The following is a 16903-nucleotide window of genomic DNA, read 5'->3' on the forward strand; positions in this document are numbered from 1 at the left end:
GCTATAAAGCTCTGGGAAGGCTTCCATCATGTAGCCTTCACCCTTCTTTCCAGCCTCATCTCTGACCACTTCCTACTCCAGACTCTGTCCACAAGTCCCCAGAAGTTTGTGTTGCTCCCTGAGGACCCTGTGTTTGCTCTGTCTCTCTGCCTTTGCCTCAGCTGCCCTGGGTGCCCGAAATGCTCTAGCACCCCTTCATCTTCACAACTGGCTCTGCCTAGTCTTTTTTATTTATTTATTTATTTATTTATTTATTTATTTATTTATTTATTATTTATTTATTTATGTGACAGAGAGAGAGAGATAGAGCAGGAACACAAGCAGGGGGAGCGGGAGAGGGAGAAGCAGGCCCCCTGCTGAGCAGGGAGTCCGATGTGGGACTCGATCCCAGGACCCTGAGATCGTGACCCGAGCTGAAGACAGATGCTTAACAACTGAGCCACCCAGGCATCCCCCTAGTCTTGCTCAGGGAAAATGAGTGGCTTCTCCTCAAGTGCTCAACCCTACCTCCGCTCCTTGCCTCCATCCTGACACTGATGGTCCTGTGTTCTAAGTGTGCACTTTAAGTTCTATGAGGGCAGACACCCCCAGTGCCTGGCCCAGAACAGTCACCAACACAGACTACAGAACCTGTGGTAAATGGACCTGGGGACTTAGTGTGTGTTTGGTCCAGTACCCCAGTGGCCGGGGAATGGGTTGAGTGAGAACAGTAAACAAGATGGTGGATGGAGCACAAGTCTTGCAGCCGGGGCTTTTGGAGCCAAGTCTTATGGCAGCTGTGCAATGATGAATTGTCCTTTTACTCCTCGCAGATTAGTTTTTAAAGGTATGTCCGTATCTCGCCCAAATGCTGTGGTTGGCAAGTGTCGGATGATCCGCCACTCAAGAGACAAGAAAAATGAACCCAATCCCCAGAGGTGTGTTCTTTTTTCATTTACATTCCTTCTTTCTCCTTTCAGACGGGGGGAGGCCGCAGGAATGAGGCTCTAGAGGGCTCCATGCCTTGAGGGAGAGGGAGGGTTCTGTCCAGGGGACTGGTACAGTAGGTGGGCATGTGATGAAGGACAAATGTTTAATGCTTTTTTCTTAAGATTTCTGTTTTGACACCAACCCTTTGCCTATCTTTTCCCTGTAGGTTTGACCGAATTGCACATACAAAGGAGACCATGCTCTCGGATGGTTTGAACACACTCACTTACAAGGTGTTGGACATAGAGAGAAACCCATTGTATACCAAAATCACAGTGGACATCGGGACACCGAGCTAGCATTTCGGTACACTAATAAGAGACCTGAAAATGACCAGGGACCTTTGCTCTGTGTCTCTGCCAATCTGCTGGGCTGGTCCCTTTCATTCTTAACAATCGGAGTGATAGGCCCCCTTCATTCATCATTCAGATGCCTTTCCAGATGACCAGGATGAGTGGGACATTTTGCGCCCAACTTGGCTCGGCATGTGACTTCTTAGCTCTACAAGGTATTTGTAAATGTAGAAACCATCAGCCTTTGGGGGATTCTCGGCATGTTCACAGTGTCACCCCAAAGAATCAGTACGCAGCCCAAAATTTGGTGACTGTGGGACTCATTCCCAGTGATAAACTGCTAATTTGTTTTGAAATAGGTAAGAATTTCGCTTTAAATTGTGGTATTATTACTTTATGAAAAATCGGAGAGTGCTGCTGAAATCAGATTGGTGTGATGTTTTTTGTTTGCATATTTTAACAGACAAACACAATCTCAACCATTCTCATTTTACCCCTTCCCCACCTTCTTTTAGTGGTATGCAACTACTACAATCACTGTGTGTGTGCGCGTGTGTGTCTTTTTGTAGCAAAAGGATTTTAAAACTTGAGCCTTGGACCTTTTGCCCTGCTAATGTGTGAATTCCAAGGCAGCATTAGTGTTCTTGGTGACACTAAGAACAAGGCAGCCTTGGGTGTTCTCACATTCAGTGGCCTTTCTCCAGATTGTCTGATTTCTGAATGTAAAGACTTTTTTTTTTTTTTAAAAGCAGTTTGTAGTATTTTAAAGAAAGAACAAATCGGGTTCTAATTATGATCTAGCTTGATTTTGTGTTGATCCAGATTTGCCTAGCTATTTAGTGTTAAATCATTGCAATTTATTTTTCTGAGCATGCTATATAAACTTGAATTTCTTATGTATTTGTATTGTGGTGTTTAAATGTGGGGAGGGGATTGAGCATTTTTTAGGGGAAAAACTAATGTATGCTGTACTGGCCATGAATGGACCTCTGATTTAGTCAGCAGGCCAGGTTTTGTGAAGAGCAGAATCACCTTTAGGCCCTTTGAGGGTATGGCCTCCCTGGTCAGAGTTATCCTGCTAGACCTCTGAGGGAGGCAAAAGCTTAGGCTTGCTAGACAAAGCTCCCCACCTCCCTCCCCTCCCCAGGTGGGAGGGAACCTCCACCCCTCTTCCAGCCCACCCTGGGACCTTCTGCTAGGGCCCTAGGCTGTGGAGTTGTAAATGACAGCCATCAGGTTGTTGACTGGCCCCGTGAGTCTGGGGAGGGGGAGGAAATCACTGTTCTGGCCCCTGTGGAGTCTGGGGCCCACCTCCTTGGCTGTGCTGGCCACACTGTCTGGCTTACCTTGCAGGACCCGTTCTCCTCCCACCGCCCCCCCCCCCCGCTTTTTTTTTTTTTTTTTTTTGGCTTTCTCCTTCCTTCCTCCCCGTTTTTTGTTCCTTCGCCTCTTGCCTGTTCCCTAAAACTTGCCTGTGGCACTCAGGGTCAAACAAACTATTCATTCTCCAGCATGAATGTGCCTTTTAATTAGTCACCTAGAAAGAAGTTGAGCTGAACCCTCCCACACTCCCCCACAACCACTCTGGTGCCTAAAGCCTCCCATCCCCCTCAGGTTTTTAGCAGGTGCTCCCACTCCAGGGAGGCTGATCCACAGGGGTGTCGTCTCCAAACCCATCTCTGCTGGGAGAGGTTTAGCCTCCCTGGGACAAGATGCACAAGGGCATTCCTCCCACTGGGCACCCTTGCCACGTCCAGCCTGGCTGGGCTAAGGGCAGAAGATTCAGCTGTTTAATCCCAGGGTTGACCCTTCAGCTGGTGGCAGCCTGGAGCCCCACCCTGACCTCCTGGGAACCAGCCCCTAGTGTGGAGGCCGAGATGGTGCCCAGCCCCAGTCGTCCCTGTGCCTTTAAGGATGCTCACGTGGTTCTTTTTCCAGAAGTCTTTGTATTGATTAAAGATTATTTTCTGCTGCAGCAGCAGCTGGGCTATGCAAAAAGTATTCTTTCTCTCAGTTCCCCATTCCTGAACAGCGATGTCAGTGGAACCAAGAATGACCGCACTAAGAGGGAGTTTTGGGAAATGCAAAGAATGAAGACCTCTCTTTCTGTCCCCAGATCCTGACTTTTCCAAAGTGCCTTAAAAGAAAGGAGACAAATACCCTGGGTGATAATTTCTTTTTACTTTACTCTTAAAGAAAATTCTGACTTTTGTTTGTTTGTTTTCCTGTCCCTTCACGTTCCATTGGAATAGTCAAGTATGTGGTTCATTCTCAGAACCAAGGGAAATCCCGCTTCACCTGTTGCCCATTTGCTGACCTTCTGGTGCTCTCAGGGGGCCCACTTGGGCCCCAGGTCAGGCCCACATGCTTGCCTGGTTCCTAAGATGCTACAGGTCCTGTTTTCGCTGAGGGTTAGGGAGCATTTCCTTCACCTGGAAGTTGTCACCATGAAGTTGTTGTATGCTGCGTCTTTTCTCTGTTTCTGTCCATCCTGTTGCTGGTGACCCTGTAAAGTGGACTTTGGGAAAGAGGGCGGCCGTGGCACGAGAGGGTAAAGGAAATGCTGGCGCTGGCTCTCAGTCTGGGCAGGGTGTCTGCCGACCTCAGGGCTGGGCGTGGGGTGCCCCCCCTCAGCCAGGACGGCAGCTTTCCTGTCCTAGAGACCTGTTGTGTGTTTTGATTTCCCATGTATGCAAATGTATGGATTTATCATTGTAAGTGGGCAGGGGGCGGTGTGTGTGTCTGACCTTGGTGTTCAAAACAACTGTATTTTTGTCTTTAAAATCCAGTAATATAACGTGAATAAATGACCTTATCTTTGTAATCTCAGGTGGTTTCTTTTCTGATTTCCGGGGTTTGGGCTCTCCCAGGGCTGGAGGGAAATGATTGGGACTGACTGCTGGGAGGATCAGAGGAAAGCAAAGGTCTGCCACCTGTGCCCCCCTCCTTGTGTGTGTGTGGGGGAATCTCACCTGACTGTGCTCCGCCTACCTCACTGGGATCTGCTGTTTTTGAGGCTTGTGTCTAACATACTGACTGGCGCCTCACAGGCACTTACTACATACAGAGTAGCTGGTGCCACATCTAAATAACATTCTTCCTAGCAAGTCTCGGGCCACATTCTGCCATAGTCAACAAATGCTGGGGTAGTTCTGAGATCGTCCCCAGAGCCATTTCCACAAGGTGTTCTCAGTGTAACTTGAATGGGTATTCCACAAAATAAGATTTCTTGTCGGTCCCAGGAAATGTAAATATTCTCCAGGGTCTTAGCTGTGACTCAAGGATCTGAGGCAGTATGTACCCCGGGTGCCTCCTCCTCATTGCCCCCAGGATCAGGCACCAGCAACCTCTTACGTGCTGGTTGGATTGAATTGGCATCTGGAAGAAATGTGTCCAAGGAAACCAGGGTGCAGGAGGGGTCACCCCTGCTCTCCAGGCTGATGGAGCTGGGAATGTGGGACCAACTGGGCAACAGGAGCAGGAAGGGCAGCACTTCATAGCCCCCACAGTGCCATCTGGCTGTCCCCACCCATCCTTGTGATGGCTAGAAGGATCCCTAGGGGCTTCAGACCTGAACAGAGGTGGCCCTGGGCTCAGATCTGACCTTCAAACAGGAGACGACAAGACTCTGGTCCTTTGGACAAAGTGCTGCCTTAGAAGGCTTTGTAAGCTAGAAGGTCTGGGTTAAGTGGAACACCCTTCTGTCCCCAAAGATGCACATATTCACACAGATACATATGTACTAACATGCATAACACACCTGACATGTGCCTAAGAGAGACCAGAGTGCCTAGGTTCAAATCCTACTGTTGCCTCTTCCTAGTGCTGTGACGTGACCAGCCCCCTTCTGGAGATATCCAGGACCTCACAGTCGTGTTTTCCCACCCCTTCCTTGCCTCACACCAGCAAAGGTGTTTGGAAGGGCAGCACTGGGGAGGAAGGGGGCTTGAACCCCTGGTGGGCTCCAAGGGTGCCAGGAAGGGAAGAAGGCAGGAGGAAGGGGCCGCAGACAGGCCCCTGGGGTTGGCCACTTCCTTGAGATGTGCTCTGTCTCTAGTCTCCCACTTCACATGGACCCAGACCAAGTGTGAGCCAGGCAGAGCCTGGTAGTTGTGAGTACGGATTCAGTGGGCCCCAGGTCCCCCAGCACAGTACCTTTTTCCATGGGAGAATGTGACCTGGGTGCCAAATCACTGTCTTACAAACGTCCATCAGAGGCAGGGCCGTGGTACCCAGGTTGGTGGGCACTTGTGCAGGTATGAGTGGGACCTCCCAAGGCAGGACTGTTTGCTGTTGGTGACAGAGGGAAGCCATGTGTGGGGAGGGTGGTCAAGTTCTAGGTGTTGCCAAGTCTCCACCACACTTCCAGGCTCCCCTCCTCCAGTTTGTTCCAGGAGGTGAGAGTTTGCTCATTCCCCGGGGCCAGTTTCTTAGAACTGGGACTTCTCAACCCTGTTAGAAAGAAAATGAGGTTTGTCTGGCTGAGCAGGTCATGCCAGACAAGTCTTACTTCCTCCTCTGGCAGAGTCCCTGGGCAGGGAACGTGGCTTTTGCCTTCATCTGGGCTCAGGGAACTGTACCTGGGCTGTGAGGCAGAGGAACCTTCAGGGCATGGTTGTGGGTGGGGAGTGTTAGGGTCAGTAGACCAGAAACCAGAGGGATATGACACTCCAAGGACATGTGCACTTGAGCAAGATGTGTGCCAGGTCACCAGGCAGGGAGCCTGGGAAGATGGCCGGGAAAAGGCCATATAAACAATGATCATTACTGCTGGCTCTTTTCTGCCTTCCCACTCACTGTGTAACCCTGGGCAAGTTGATTCCCCTCTCTGAGCCCTCAGTTTGCTCTTCTTCTGTTTCAGGACTTGCTCCCAGAATCCACCTCTGGTCTCCGCATAGTTCTGCCCTTTCCCCAGTAGGAAGTGCCCTGATCTTGGGTTTCCTCTTGTACCTGAGGTTAACCCTTCTTACCACCTTGAAGGAAGTCACTTTATCTCTGAGTCTTCATTTATAAAAATAGCAGGATCACCCCTACCTGCCCTGTGCAAATCAAAACCACACTGAGATACCACCTTGTGCCAATTAAGATGGCTGTCATCAAAATAGCAGGATGAATATTGCAGAGGATGTGGAAAAATTGGAACCCTGGGCACTGCTGGTGGGGATGTAATATGATACAGCCCTTGTGGAAAATCACATGGTGATTCCTCAAAAACTTAAACATAGAATTGCCATATGGTCCAGTAATTCCACTTCAGGGTATATACCCAAAAGAAATGAAAACAAGGACTCGAACAGATAATTTGTATACCCATGTTCATAGTAGCCTTATTCACAACAGTCAAAAGGTGGAGATGACCCAGTTGTCTATCAACAGATGAACGGATAAACAAAATGTGGTGTATACATGCAATGGAATATCATTCAGCCTTAAAAAGGAAATTCTGGGGCGCCTGTGTGGCTCAGTCAGTTGGACGTCTGACTCTTGGTTTCAGCTCCTGTAGTGATCTTGGGGTCATGGGATCAACTTCTGCATTGGGCTCTCTGCTTGGCCTGGAGTCTGCTTGGGATTCTTTCTCTCCCTCTCCCTCTGCCCCTCCCCCCCCCGCACTCTCTCTGTCTCTGAAATAGATAAATAAATAAAATCTTTAATAAAAAAAAAGAAATTCTGACATATACTACAACATGGATAAACCTTGAAGATGTTAGGCTAAGTGAAATAAACCAGTAACAAAAGGGCAAATATTACAGGATTCCACTCACTATATGAGGTACCTAAGTAGTCAAATTTATAGAGACAGAAAGTCGGGTGACGGGTGCCCTGGGGCCGTAGGGGAGAGTGAGTAGAGGGAAGAATGGAGAGTTAGTGTTCAATGAGTCCAGTTTTAGTTGTAGAAGATGAAAAAGTTCGGAAGATGGATGGTGGTGATAGTTGCACAATATGAGGGTACTAAATGCCACAGAACCGTGTACTTAAAAGTGGTTAAAATGATAAATTCCGTGTTATATTTGCTACAGACAATGCGTCCCCCTCCCAAAATTCACGTTGAAACTTTATTCCCAATATGATGGTATTTGGAGCTGGGGCCTCTGGGAGGTGGTTGTGTCATGAAGACCGAGCCCTCAAGCATGGGATTACTGCCCTTATAAAAGAGACCCAGAGAGCTCCCTCATCCCTTCTGCCATGTGAGGTTATAGCAAGAAGGCAATCAGTCTGTGAACCGGGAAGCAGCTCCTCACCAGACACCAAATCTGCCAGCACCTTGATGTTTGACTTCCCAGCCTCCAGAACTGTGAGAAATAAATTTCCGCTGTTGATAAGCCATGCAGTCTATGTTATTTTTGTGATAGCAGGCTGAAAAGACCAGGATAGTATATTTTACCACAACTTTTTTAAAAAGGAGGCAGCTCCCTGTCGCCAAACTTGACCTCATCCTGCTCTGGAGGTGGCTGAGTCCAGTATCCACCCGGAGCTTTTCAGTGTGAGAAGAGCTGGCCATGTGGGGAGTGCCACCTGAGGATCCGCAAATCATGGGCACTCAGCTTGATTGCTGACTCCAACGTGGGCCTCTGCCCCAGATGACGGGCTGTTCAGTTGCTACCTTTGCCTAAGACAAACACTCTTCCCTACGGAAGCTAGATGCAGCAAAGCTGTGACACGGATACAACAATCCCTTCGCCGGGGGCGTTGGGTGGAGAAGGTGGAGCTTGGACTCTGGCCGGACATCAGGACTAGAGGGCAAGGAGGTGCTTACTCCCAGAGTGCCCCCTTGGTTCCCATTTTCCGTTGGCAGAACCTAGAGGTTGAGGTGGAGGCTTTTTAAAGGAAAAAATGACAAGCTTGGCCAGATTACACCTAAGCATGAAAACAGTCACCTAGACAGGTTCTGTCCAGATGAAGGGGAAGGCCCCCAAGGGTCAGGATGAGTTCTGGAGGACAGGAGGGACACTTCAGAGAGATGGTCCTATGACTTGGTGTGGGTGAGGGCGGGGGGGGCCTCCACCCTCATGCTGCTACATTGGTACAACCTTTCTGGGAGTGGACTGTAGAGAAGTAAATCCTTTTTCTTTTTTTTTAAAGATTTATGTATTTAGAGAGCACACGTGCATGCTCGAGGCAGGGGAGGGGCAGAGGGAGGAGAGAAAGACTCTCCAGCAGACACCCCTCACCCCGCACTGAGCTTGCAGCCCAATGTGGGGCTTGAGCCCATGACCCTGAGATCATGACCTGAGCTGAAATTGAGAGTCAGCCGCTTAACCAACTGAGCGACCCAGGTGCCCCAGTAGAGAAGTAAATCTTAAAAGTGGGCCTCTCCATCGACCTTGCAATTCAGCTTCTAGGAATTTATCTGACGAAAGCAAAGCCATGCACCAAGATGTATGCGCAGTAGTGTTTACTCAGCCAGCGCTTGTAATGTGAACACTTAGAAGCTACCGTCAGTGGGGGCCTGTGCTAAGTAAAATGAGGTGCATCCGAGCAATTAAGTACAGTGTGACCATTGAGAATGATGAAGTGGATCTATATTTATGGATTGGGAAGAGGTATAAGAAAAAAAAGCAAACTACAGAATGGTATTTCCATATACGGCAGGGAAATGTATGGATAATCTAGTGCAGAAATTACTCTGTAATTGTTTGTGGGAGCAGATGCATGAGCAATAAAATGAAGAGACGATCTTCCCTTCTCCGCACAGACTATACAGCCAGGCTCCCGTTTGGGGTAACAATCTTTAGTGTTTGGGGGGTTGCCTGAGGGCTGAGGCCATTAACGGTGCTGGCCCCATTGAAAGAATGAGCTGGATTGTCCCCTGGGGGTGGGGGAGGGGTTGCATTCTCTGTCAGTGCCCAGACTTGGAAGGAAGCTGGGGGCTTCCTCCCACAGGGAATGGTGGAGGCCTGTGGCCTGTTCCCATGTGGTAGGATGTGGGGATGTTCATGGAGGCCGGATAGGAGCTCAGCTGGGGCCGATGAGCTTCTAGCTATTCTCTCAGATTTAGAAAAACAAAGTTAGGACATTTCTTTTTTTTTTTTAAGGGAAGTTTTTTTTTTTTTTAAAGATTTTATTTATTTATTTGACAAGGAGAGACAGCGAGAGAGGGAACACAAGCAGGGGGAGTGGGAGAGGGAGCAGCAGGCTTCCCGCAGAGCAGGGAGCCCGATGTGGGGCTCGATCCCAGGACCCTGGGATCATGACCTGAGCCGAAGGCAGACACTTAACAACTGAGCCACCCAGGCGCCCCAAGTTAGGACGTTTCTTGCCACTGCACGACTGAACATCCATGCCTTTTATACTTGGGGTAATAGAAATGCTCAAGAGCCAAAAGAATGGGAGGGGGCACTGTTCCCTGGCTCTCAAGGGGCAAGATTGGCCTGAGGCACCTGATCAGGACCCTGTGAGAAGGGTGAGCTTAGGAGGAAGTGAGGGAGCCCCCACTGCCCACGGATCTTTGGCCCCAGAATCCAGGAGCTCTGTTGCTGAGGGAGGCCCTGACATCTGGATTCTGACACAGATTTGAGCAGGGAGCTATTGTAGACTCATGTCCGGTCCAGATGTGAGTGCTGGACAACTGGCCTGTGCTCCTGGGACCGGTCCCTGCCTGGGAGGCATGTGCCAGAGAAGGGTGGGGGGATACCAGGCCTCTAACTTTTGATCCTTATCTGGTAGGATGCCAAGAGTTGTGTGCCCAGCCCTGCCCCACCCTGCTCAGCTGGCTCCAAGGGGCCCAGCCAGATGGGGTTCGCTTCATTGAGAAATTTGGACGTGGTGAGCTAGGGGAGGTTATCCAGCCAGGGCCTTGGGCCCTGGTGTCAAAGCGTCCTGTGTTCTCTCAGTAATTTTGGCCTGCTCTGATAACAACAGCCCAGGAGACAGGCTAGCTCCAAGGTCCCAGCTCTGTAGTCGGCAACTTCACCAAGGGCATGCCGGCAGTGAGGGAGCCAGGAAGGGCGGCTGCAGGCAGATGGGGTGAATGGCTGCGGCTGTGTGTGGGCCCTTAGGAGCGCGCCTGGCACTTTCCGACCTGCTCTGCGCTGCTCATACAGTATTCCCCATCACAAGAAACTGAGGCTCAGGGAGGTCATGTGAGTTGTACAAGGTCACCCAGAGTTCGTGTCTGACCCAGCTCTCCTGAGTCCCACCGGCCCCTGGACCATGAGTCCACCACTCATCCAGACTCAGCAGCCCTCCCTCCACAAAGCAGGTGGCAGGTTAGAGGCTGCGGGCTGAGTGGTGCCCCAACCCCGCAGGAAGATGTGGCCCTTCCTTCAAGCCCAGCGCCAGCAGCATTGCCCAGGAAAGTGCAGTGCAGATTGAGGACTGGGCCCAAGAGCACGGTTTTTATTTTGTGTGTTTTTCAGTTTGTTTGGTTTTCCCCTTTACAGTTTAGGGGACTTGGGGATCAGGCATACCTCCTGGCAGTGGCTCCCAGAGCAGGGACATCTGTGCAACCGCAGTCTGGGAGACACACAGGGTGGGGGACGTGGTGGTGAGCATTGAAATCCTCCAGGAGGATGCAGGAGACCTGGGTCTTGGGGTTAGACCCCTGAGGGCTGGGGCCCCATGTGGCCCTGAAGAAGTGGGGCTGCTCTCTGCGCCTGGAAGCCTCACTCCGGGAAGCAACCAGCTGGCTCAGTGCCAGCACCGCTCCTCATGCCCCCGCTTAGCACCGTCCCTGCCAGGGGCTGACACCTGGCATCCAGGATTCACCACAGTATTGACCCGAGGCTGTGGAGACCAGCGGCGGAGGGTGGAGACAGACGCCTGGACTTCGGTTCAGCCCTCCCTTGTCCTTCTGGGCACCTGTCCCCCACTTACCATCCAGCCTCTGCCCAAAGGAGGGCAGTGCCACACCATTCCCAATCCCTCTGAACGTTCTTGGCCAAAGGCACCTTCCTAAATGAAGCCAGGACAGGGTTTTGATTGGTCTGATGGTTCATGGTTTTTAGACAGGCTGAACCAAGAGCGTTAAAAAGCAAGTCTTTGGGTTTGACTTTATCAGACTCCAGACCTCAGTGATTCACGTTTCATGTGGTTTGCCCTGGCTGGAAGCTGACCCAGCCGCAGTGAGACTGTGGAATGAGGGGGGAAGATCCGCTGCTGAGGACAGAAGAGACCTCCCCATGACTGATTTGTCAGCTCAGAGGCCAGCCTGGGCTCTGCCTGGCAGCTGGATGCTCTGCCCCTGACTCAGGTGCTGGGGCTCAGCTTCATCTCTCACAGGCCCTGGCCATGTTCACTGGTGGGTCTGGCTGATGAGCTGGGCCCTGCTGGCTGCCCAGGGCCTGTGGGCACTCTCCCCATCTTGGGCCTGCCCTATCTTGCAGGTTCACTGCCTGCACCTTCCAGAACAGTGTTCCAGGGCTTTTCTTCATGGGAAACAAGGCCTCCCAGGCCTTTCACTGGCCTGCCACCAACTCTGAGGTGAGGACACAGCTGGGGTTGCTTTGCTTTGGGCAGATGCAGGCAGTAGAGGGAGCTAAGGAAGCCCTGGACGGGGAACCCAGTGTTGATCCGATGGGTGACCAAGGCCAGAAACTGGGTGGGGAGGCTGTGAGGGCCCTTCAGGGCTGCCAGCCATGGTTCTAGGAAAACTCTCCAGGCTGTTTTATTTCTCCAGCTCCTTCTGCCTGTTTGAGGTTGCTGCTGGGGTGCTTAAGACAAGACTCAAGGCCAGAAACAAAAGTCGCCTTTGTCAATCCAGAAAACCAGGAGGGTGGAAGGAAAGGCAACTCCAGGCAGTCCTGAGGCACATTCCCAGGGGCATGGTTCACAGTCCAAAGGGAACTAGGCCTTTGCTGCAAGCCTTCTGGGAAGGCCCTGTTGCTGCTCTTATTTCTTTAGTCTGCCTTATCACCTGAACTGAGGCTGCAAAAACACGAAGTTCAGCTTACAAAGTGAAACACAGACTTGTCCCAAGGGTCTCTGGTGGCCTAGCTCCTGTTTTCTCCCAAACGCTGCTGGAGACAGACCCCAAGGGAACATCAGAGCATCAGCCTCGCACCACTCCCTGGGAGGGCTCCAGCCCTGAGCATCTGTGCTGACATGTCAGCCTCCTGCTCAAGTTCCCCTGCCAGTAGCTACCGGAGGGCCACTCTTTTAAAGGGGACTTGGTGTTCAGGTCCAGCTGCAATCTACAGGAGAGGAGACAGACCCACCAGGAGCTTTAGGGCTGTGGAACAAGGCCACTCTACTTGCCTGGAAGGCACAAATCATTCCAACAGACATAGCCTCTCCCACAGGTGCTCACAGTACTTACCAGTAAACAAAGCACTTCCTTAACTTCTGGTCTTGTTGCTGGGCCATTGGCAGAATGTAAAGGGTATGGACTTACATTATAGTCAGATATATTTGTGTTCAGAGACCTGACTTCAGGTGCCTGACTGGCTCAGTTGGAAGAGAATGTGACTCTTGATCTTGGGATCATGAGTTTGAGGCCCATACTGGGTATAGAGATTACTTAAATAAATAAACTTGAGAGAAAAACAAAAGGACCTGATTTCATCATATAGACATTGTAGGACATTGGGCAAATTACTTTTTTTTCTGTATAGATATCCAATTATCTCAGCACCATTTATTGGAAAGGCTGTCTTTTCCCCACTGCTCTGCATTGCCACCTTTGTGTGACGGTCTATTTCTGGACTCTATTCTGGTGTGTTGCTCTATTTATTTATCCTAGGCCAGACCATACTTCTTTTTTTTTTTAATATTTATTTATTTGATAGAGAGAGCGCACGTGCAAACGTGAGAGTCAGGGGAGAGGCAGAGGGAGAGAATCTTCAAGCAGACTCCCCACTGAGCGTGGAGCCTGACATGGGGCTTGATCCCACCACCCTGAGATCATGACCTGAGCTGAAATCAAGAGTTGGATGCTTAACCGACTGAGCCACCTGGGTGTCCCAGATTGGTTTTTAATTAGTAAACCAAACTTGTGTTCCTAGAACAGAACCAATTTAGTCATAATCTATTCACTGTTTTAAACTGCAAGATTTGGTTGATTGATCTGTTGTTTAGGATTTTTGCATTTATGTTCATAAATGAGATTGGCAAGTAATTTTCCTTCTCATAATATCCTCATCAGGTTTTCATAATTTCTGAAGGAATTATTTTTCCTTTTCATTTCAATATTATATGTCTGTTCAAAGAAAAACATTTTGGTTTTGATTCTATTGCATTTTATTTCCATTTCATTAATTTCTGATCTAATTTTTAAGATTTCCTTCTACTCTATTTGGGTATAATTTGCTTTTTTTTCATGCTTTGAGACTAGGGTTTAGCTCTTGATATATATTTAAGTATAGTCATTTAAATTTCCCTCTAAGCACATATTTAACTGTATTCTACAATTTTGTGTCATGTTTCTTACTATCTAGTTTCTACTTTGAAATTTTTTCTAATTCCAATAGACTTTTTTTTCTTTCATCTACTGATAACATAGAAATATGCTTTTTAAATGTCCTATCATGTGTAGAGATATGTTCATGGAGAGAATGTGACTGCCAGTTGACCCAGAAGCTGGACCTTGGGCGATCGAGGCTCCTCACCCCCTCCCTGGTCCTTAGAATGTACACTAAGCTTACTGTTCCCACCGTGGGAACTGTTGCAAGGATGTAGCCTTGGGAGAGGAAGGTGTTGCTGAGACAATCTGGATAGTATATGTGACTGAACCCAGTTAAGGCCTCTATATGAACTTTTTTTTAATTTTTTTTTTATTTTTTAAATATTTTATTTATTTAACAGAGAGAGAGAGAGAGAGCACACAAGCAGGGGGAGCGGCAGGGAGAGGGAGAGGGAGAAGCAGGCTCCCCACCGAGCAAGGAGCCCGATGCGGGACTCGATCCCAGGACCCCGGGACCATGACCTGAGCCGAAGGCAGACACTCAACCAACTGAGCCACCCAGGCGCCCCTCTATATGAACTTTTAAGATTTGGAGGATGGGTGCAGAAATCTACTGCTTTTGCAGTAGCCTAACACAAGTCTCATAAATAAGTCTCCTTGCTTATTAAAACTGCCACTTACTAATCAGGAGTGGTCTGCCTCTTTCTTCCGTCTCTCCCTACCCCCTGTGTACAGTAGCAAGTTTCAGATTACACCCAGAAAGCTCCCAAATTTTTGAATCAATACTTGGGTTTTCAAATTTTTGTGAAGTTTCTGTTTGTTTCTTATGGCTTTCTAGCTCAATTTCATTGTAAGCAGGAAGCATCTTCAGGATGATATCAATCCTTTGAAATTTGTTGAGACTTGTTTTGTGGTCCAGCGTGTGGTCAACTTTTGCAAATGTTCTTGTGTGCATAAAATAGACAATGTAGTCAGAATTTTGAAGGACAGCATTCTGTGTATGCCCATTAGGTCAAATTTGCTAATTGTATAGTTCAAATCTTTTATAGCCTTAACAAATTTTTAAATCAGATCTTCTATACCCTTTGTTAAAAATCTTCCACTATGATTGTGCATTTTTCCGGTTATTCTTGTAGTTCTATCCCTTCCTACCTTTCATGTTTTGAGGGTATATTATTAGAGGCTTACAAACTTAGAATTATTATATCTTCTTGGTTTACAGCCTTTGCCTTAAAGTCAGCTTTATCTAGGCATTAGATAGTGGTGATGGTTGCATAATCTTGTGAAGATAATAAAAATAAATTATTAAGTTGTACACTTGAAATGGTATGAGAAAATCTACCTCTCCTCTTGGTTAGAGTCCTTGCGTTCCATATTTTTCCACCCTTTAAATTTTTCTGTATCCTTATGTTTTACCTGTGTCTCTTATAAACAGCATATAGATGTTTTTTAAATCCAGTCTAACAATCTTTGTATTTTAACTGGAGAATTTTTTCCATTTATAGTCAAAGTAATTATGGATATATTTCCGTCTAAATCTATCACTTCATTAAGTGTTTTCTGTTTGTCTCACATGCACTGTATTCCCTTTTCTCTCCTTCCTTGACCTATTTTTGAATTGACTATGTATTTTTAACTTTTCTGTTTCCCCTCTATTGGCTTAGAAATTATGCATTCTTTTACTGTTTTTTTTTAGTAGTTATTTTACAGGATTACCAGATCAATTATTGATTTAGTAAAGTCTACTACGAATTTGCCTTCTTTCAGAACAATGCAAGAACCTTGGAACACTTTCACTCCTTTTATGCCTTCTTGACTTCTGTGTTATTATTGTCATGCATTTTAATTTCACTATATTTGATGCCTCACAAGAGATTATTATTGTTATTGTTTTACAGTCAATATCAATTTGAATTTATCCACATATTTACCATTTTTCATTATTTTCTGCATTTTCAATGATTCTATCTGGAATAATTTTCCTTTTGCCTGAACAACATTTTCAGTGTGGCTCAACTGGTAACAAATTCTCTCTCTCTCGCTCTTTTTTGTCTATTTATTTCACCTTCACTATTTCTGGATCACATTTTTAGAATGCAAAATTTCAAACAAGTACAAAAACAGAGAGGCTGGTGTAATGAACTTCTGTACTCATAATTAAACTTCAACAATGATCAGTACCCACTCAATTTGTTTCACACCACCCATTCCTACCCAGTCTCAGATTATTTCAAAGCAGATATCTGACATCGTAATGTTTCATCTGTAAATATTTCATCTGTAAGTATTTACTATCACTGAAAAGATACTCTTTTTAAAAATCCAAATAATTAAACATAATAATTATTTAATATCAAATATTCTGTGTTCAAATTCCTCCAATTGTTTCGTATGTTCTAATTTATAATTTTTTTGAATCATAATCCCACCTTTCTTCTTCAAGGATATTTTCACTGTATATAGAATTGAATTTGTCAGTTATTTTCTTTCAGTGCCTTTAAGATACAATCCCATTGTCTACTGGTTTCATTGATCCTTATGGGAAGATATGTATTAGTCTAATTTTTGCCTTTTTTTTTAGGGTGTCAATTAATATTTATTTTTTTAAATAATTTTTTATTGTTATGTTAATCACCATACATTACATCATTAGTTTTTGATGTAGTGTTCCATGATTCATTGTTTGTGCATAACACCCGGTGCTCCACGCAGAATGTGCCCTCTTTAATACCCATCACCCCCGGCTAACCCATCCCCCCACCCCCCTCCCCTTTTCTTTTTTAAGGTTATAGGGTCCCCCCAACCCCGGATGCTTTCAAGATTTTCTTTTTGTCACTGGTTTGATCAGCTTTTCTATGATGTGGCTAGGCATGGGTTTCTTTTTATTTAACCTATTTGGATTTCCAAGACTTGAATCTCTGGCTTCACACCTTCTTCCCTTTTGGAAAGTTTTCAACCATTAGCCCTTCAGCTTTTGCTATCTGTCTTTTCTTTCTTGAATTTGAATTACTCATTGTTAGATCTTTTCATCACACTCTTTATGAATTATTTCTCTCTTTTGTATTTTCAAAATTTTGTTTTTCTGCACTTATTTCTGGTTATTTTTTTATGACTTATTTTCCAATTCATGAATTCTCTCTTTAGCTTGTCAAATGAATTGGTAAACCTATCCATGATTTCTTATTATTTTATCTTTAGCACTCAAATTTCCATTTAGTTCTTTTTTATTGTTCCCAGTCCTCTGTTGAAAATCTCAATCTTGCCTTGAACATGGTAATACCACATGGTAAATATAGTTAAAGTT

The 16903-nt window shown here is 46.9% G+C and overlaps 1 protein-coding gene and 1 long non-coding RNA gene across 2 annotated transcripts in view; one reads left to right on the top strand and one right to left on the bottom strand.

The window, feature by feature from the left end:
* The window catches only part of B4GALT1 (beta-1,4-galactosyltransferase 1), a 53419-nt gene extending 49333 nt beyond the window's left edge, over positions 1 to 4086 (top strand). The window contains exons 5-6 of the mRNA XM_025852816.2: positions 813 to 917; positions 1136 to 4086. Of these exons, the coding sequence (XP_025708601.1) occupies positions 813 to 917; positions 1136 to 1268 (238 nt within the window). The 3' untranslated portion in view covers positions 1269 to 4086. The remainder of the gene's footprint in view (positions 1 to 812; positions 918 to 1135) is intronic.
* Positions 3596 to 16903, bottom strand: part of LOC141370684 (uncharacterized) — a 44273-nt gene continuing 30965 nt past the window's right edge. The window contains exon 5 of the long non-coding RNA XR_012374941.1: positions 3596 to 5552. This is a non-coding gene — a long non-coding RNA (uncharacterized lncRNA). The remainder of the gene's footprint in view (positions 5553 to 16903) is intronic.

Source organism: Callorhinus ursinus, unplaced genomic scaffold (genome assembly GCF_003265705.2).
Source record: "Callorhinus ursinus isolate GAN/ISIS: 27379988/994484 unplaced genomic scaffold, GSC_fseal_2.0 scaffold42, whole genome shotgun sequence".
NCBI lineage: Eukaryota > Metazoa > Chordata > Mammalia > Carnivora > Otariidae > Callorhinus > Callorhinus ursinus.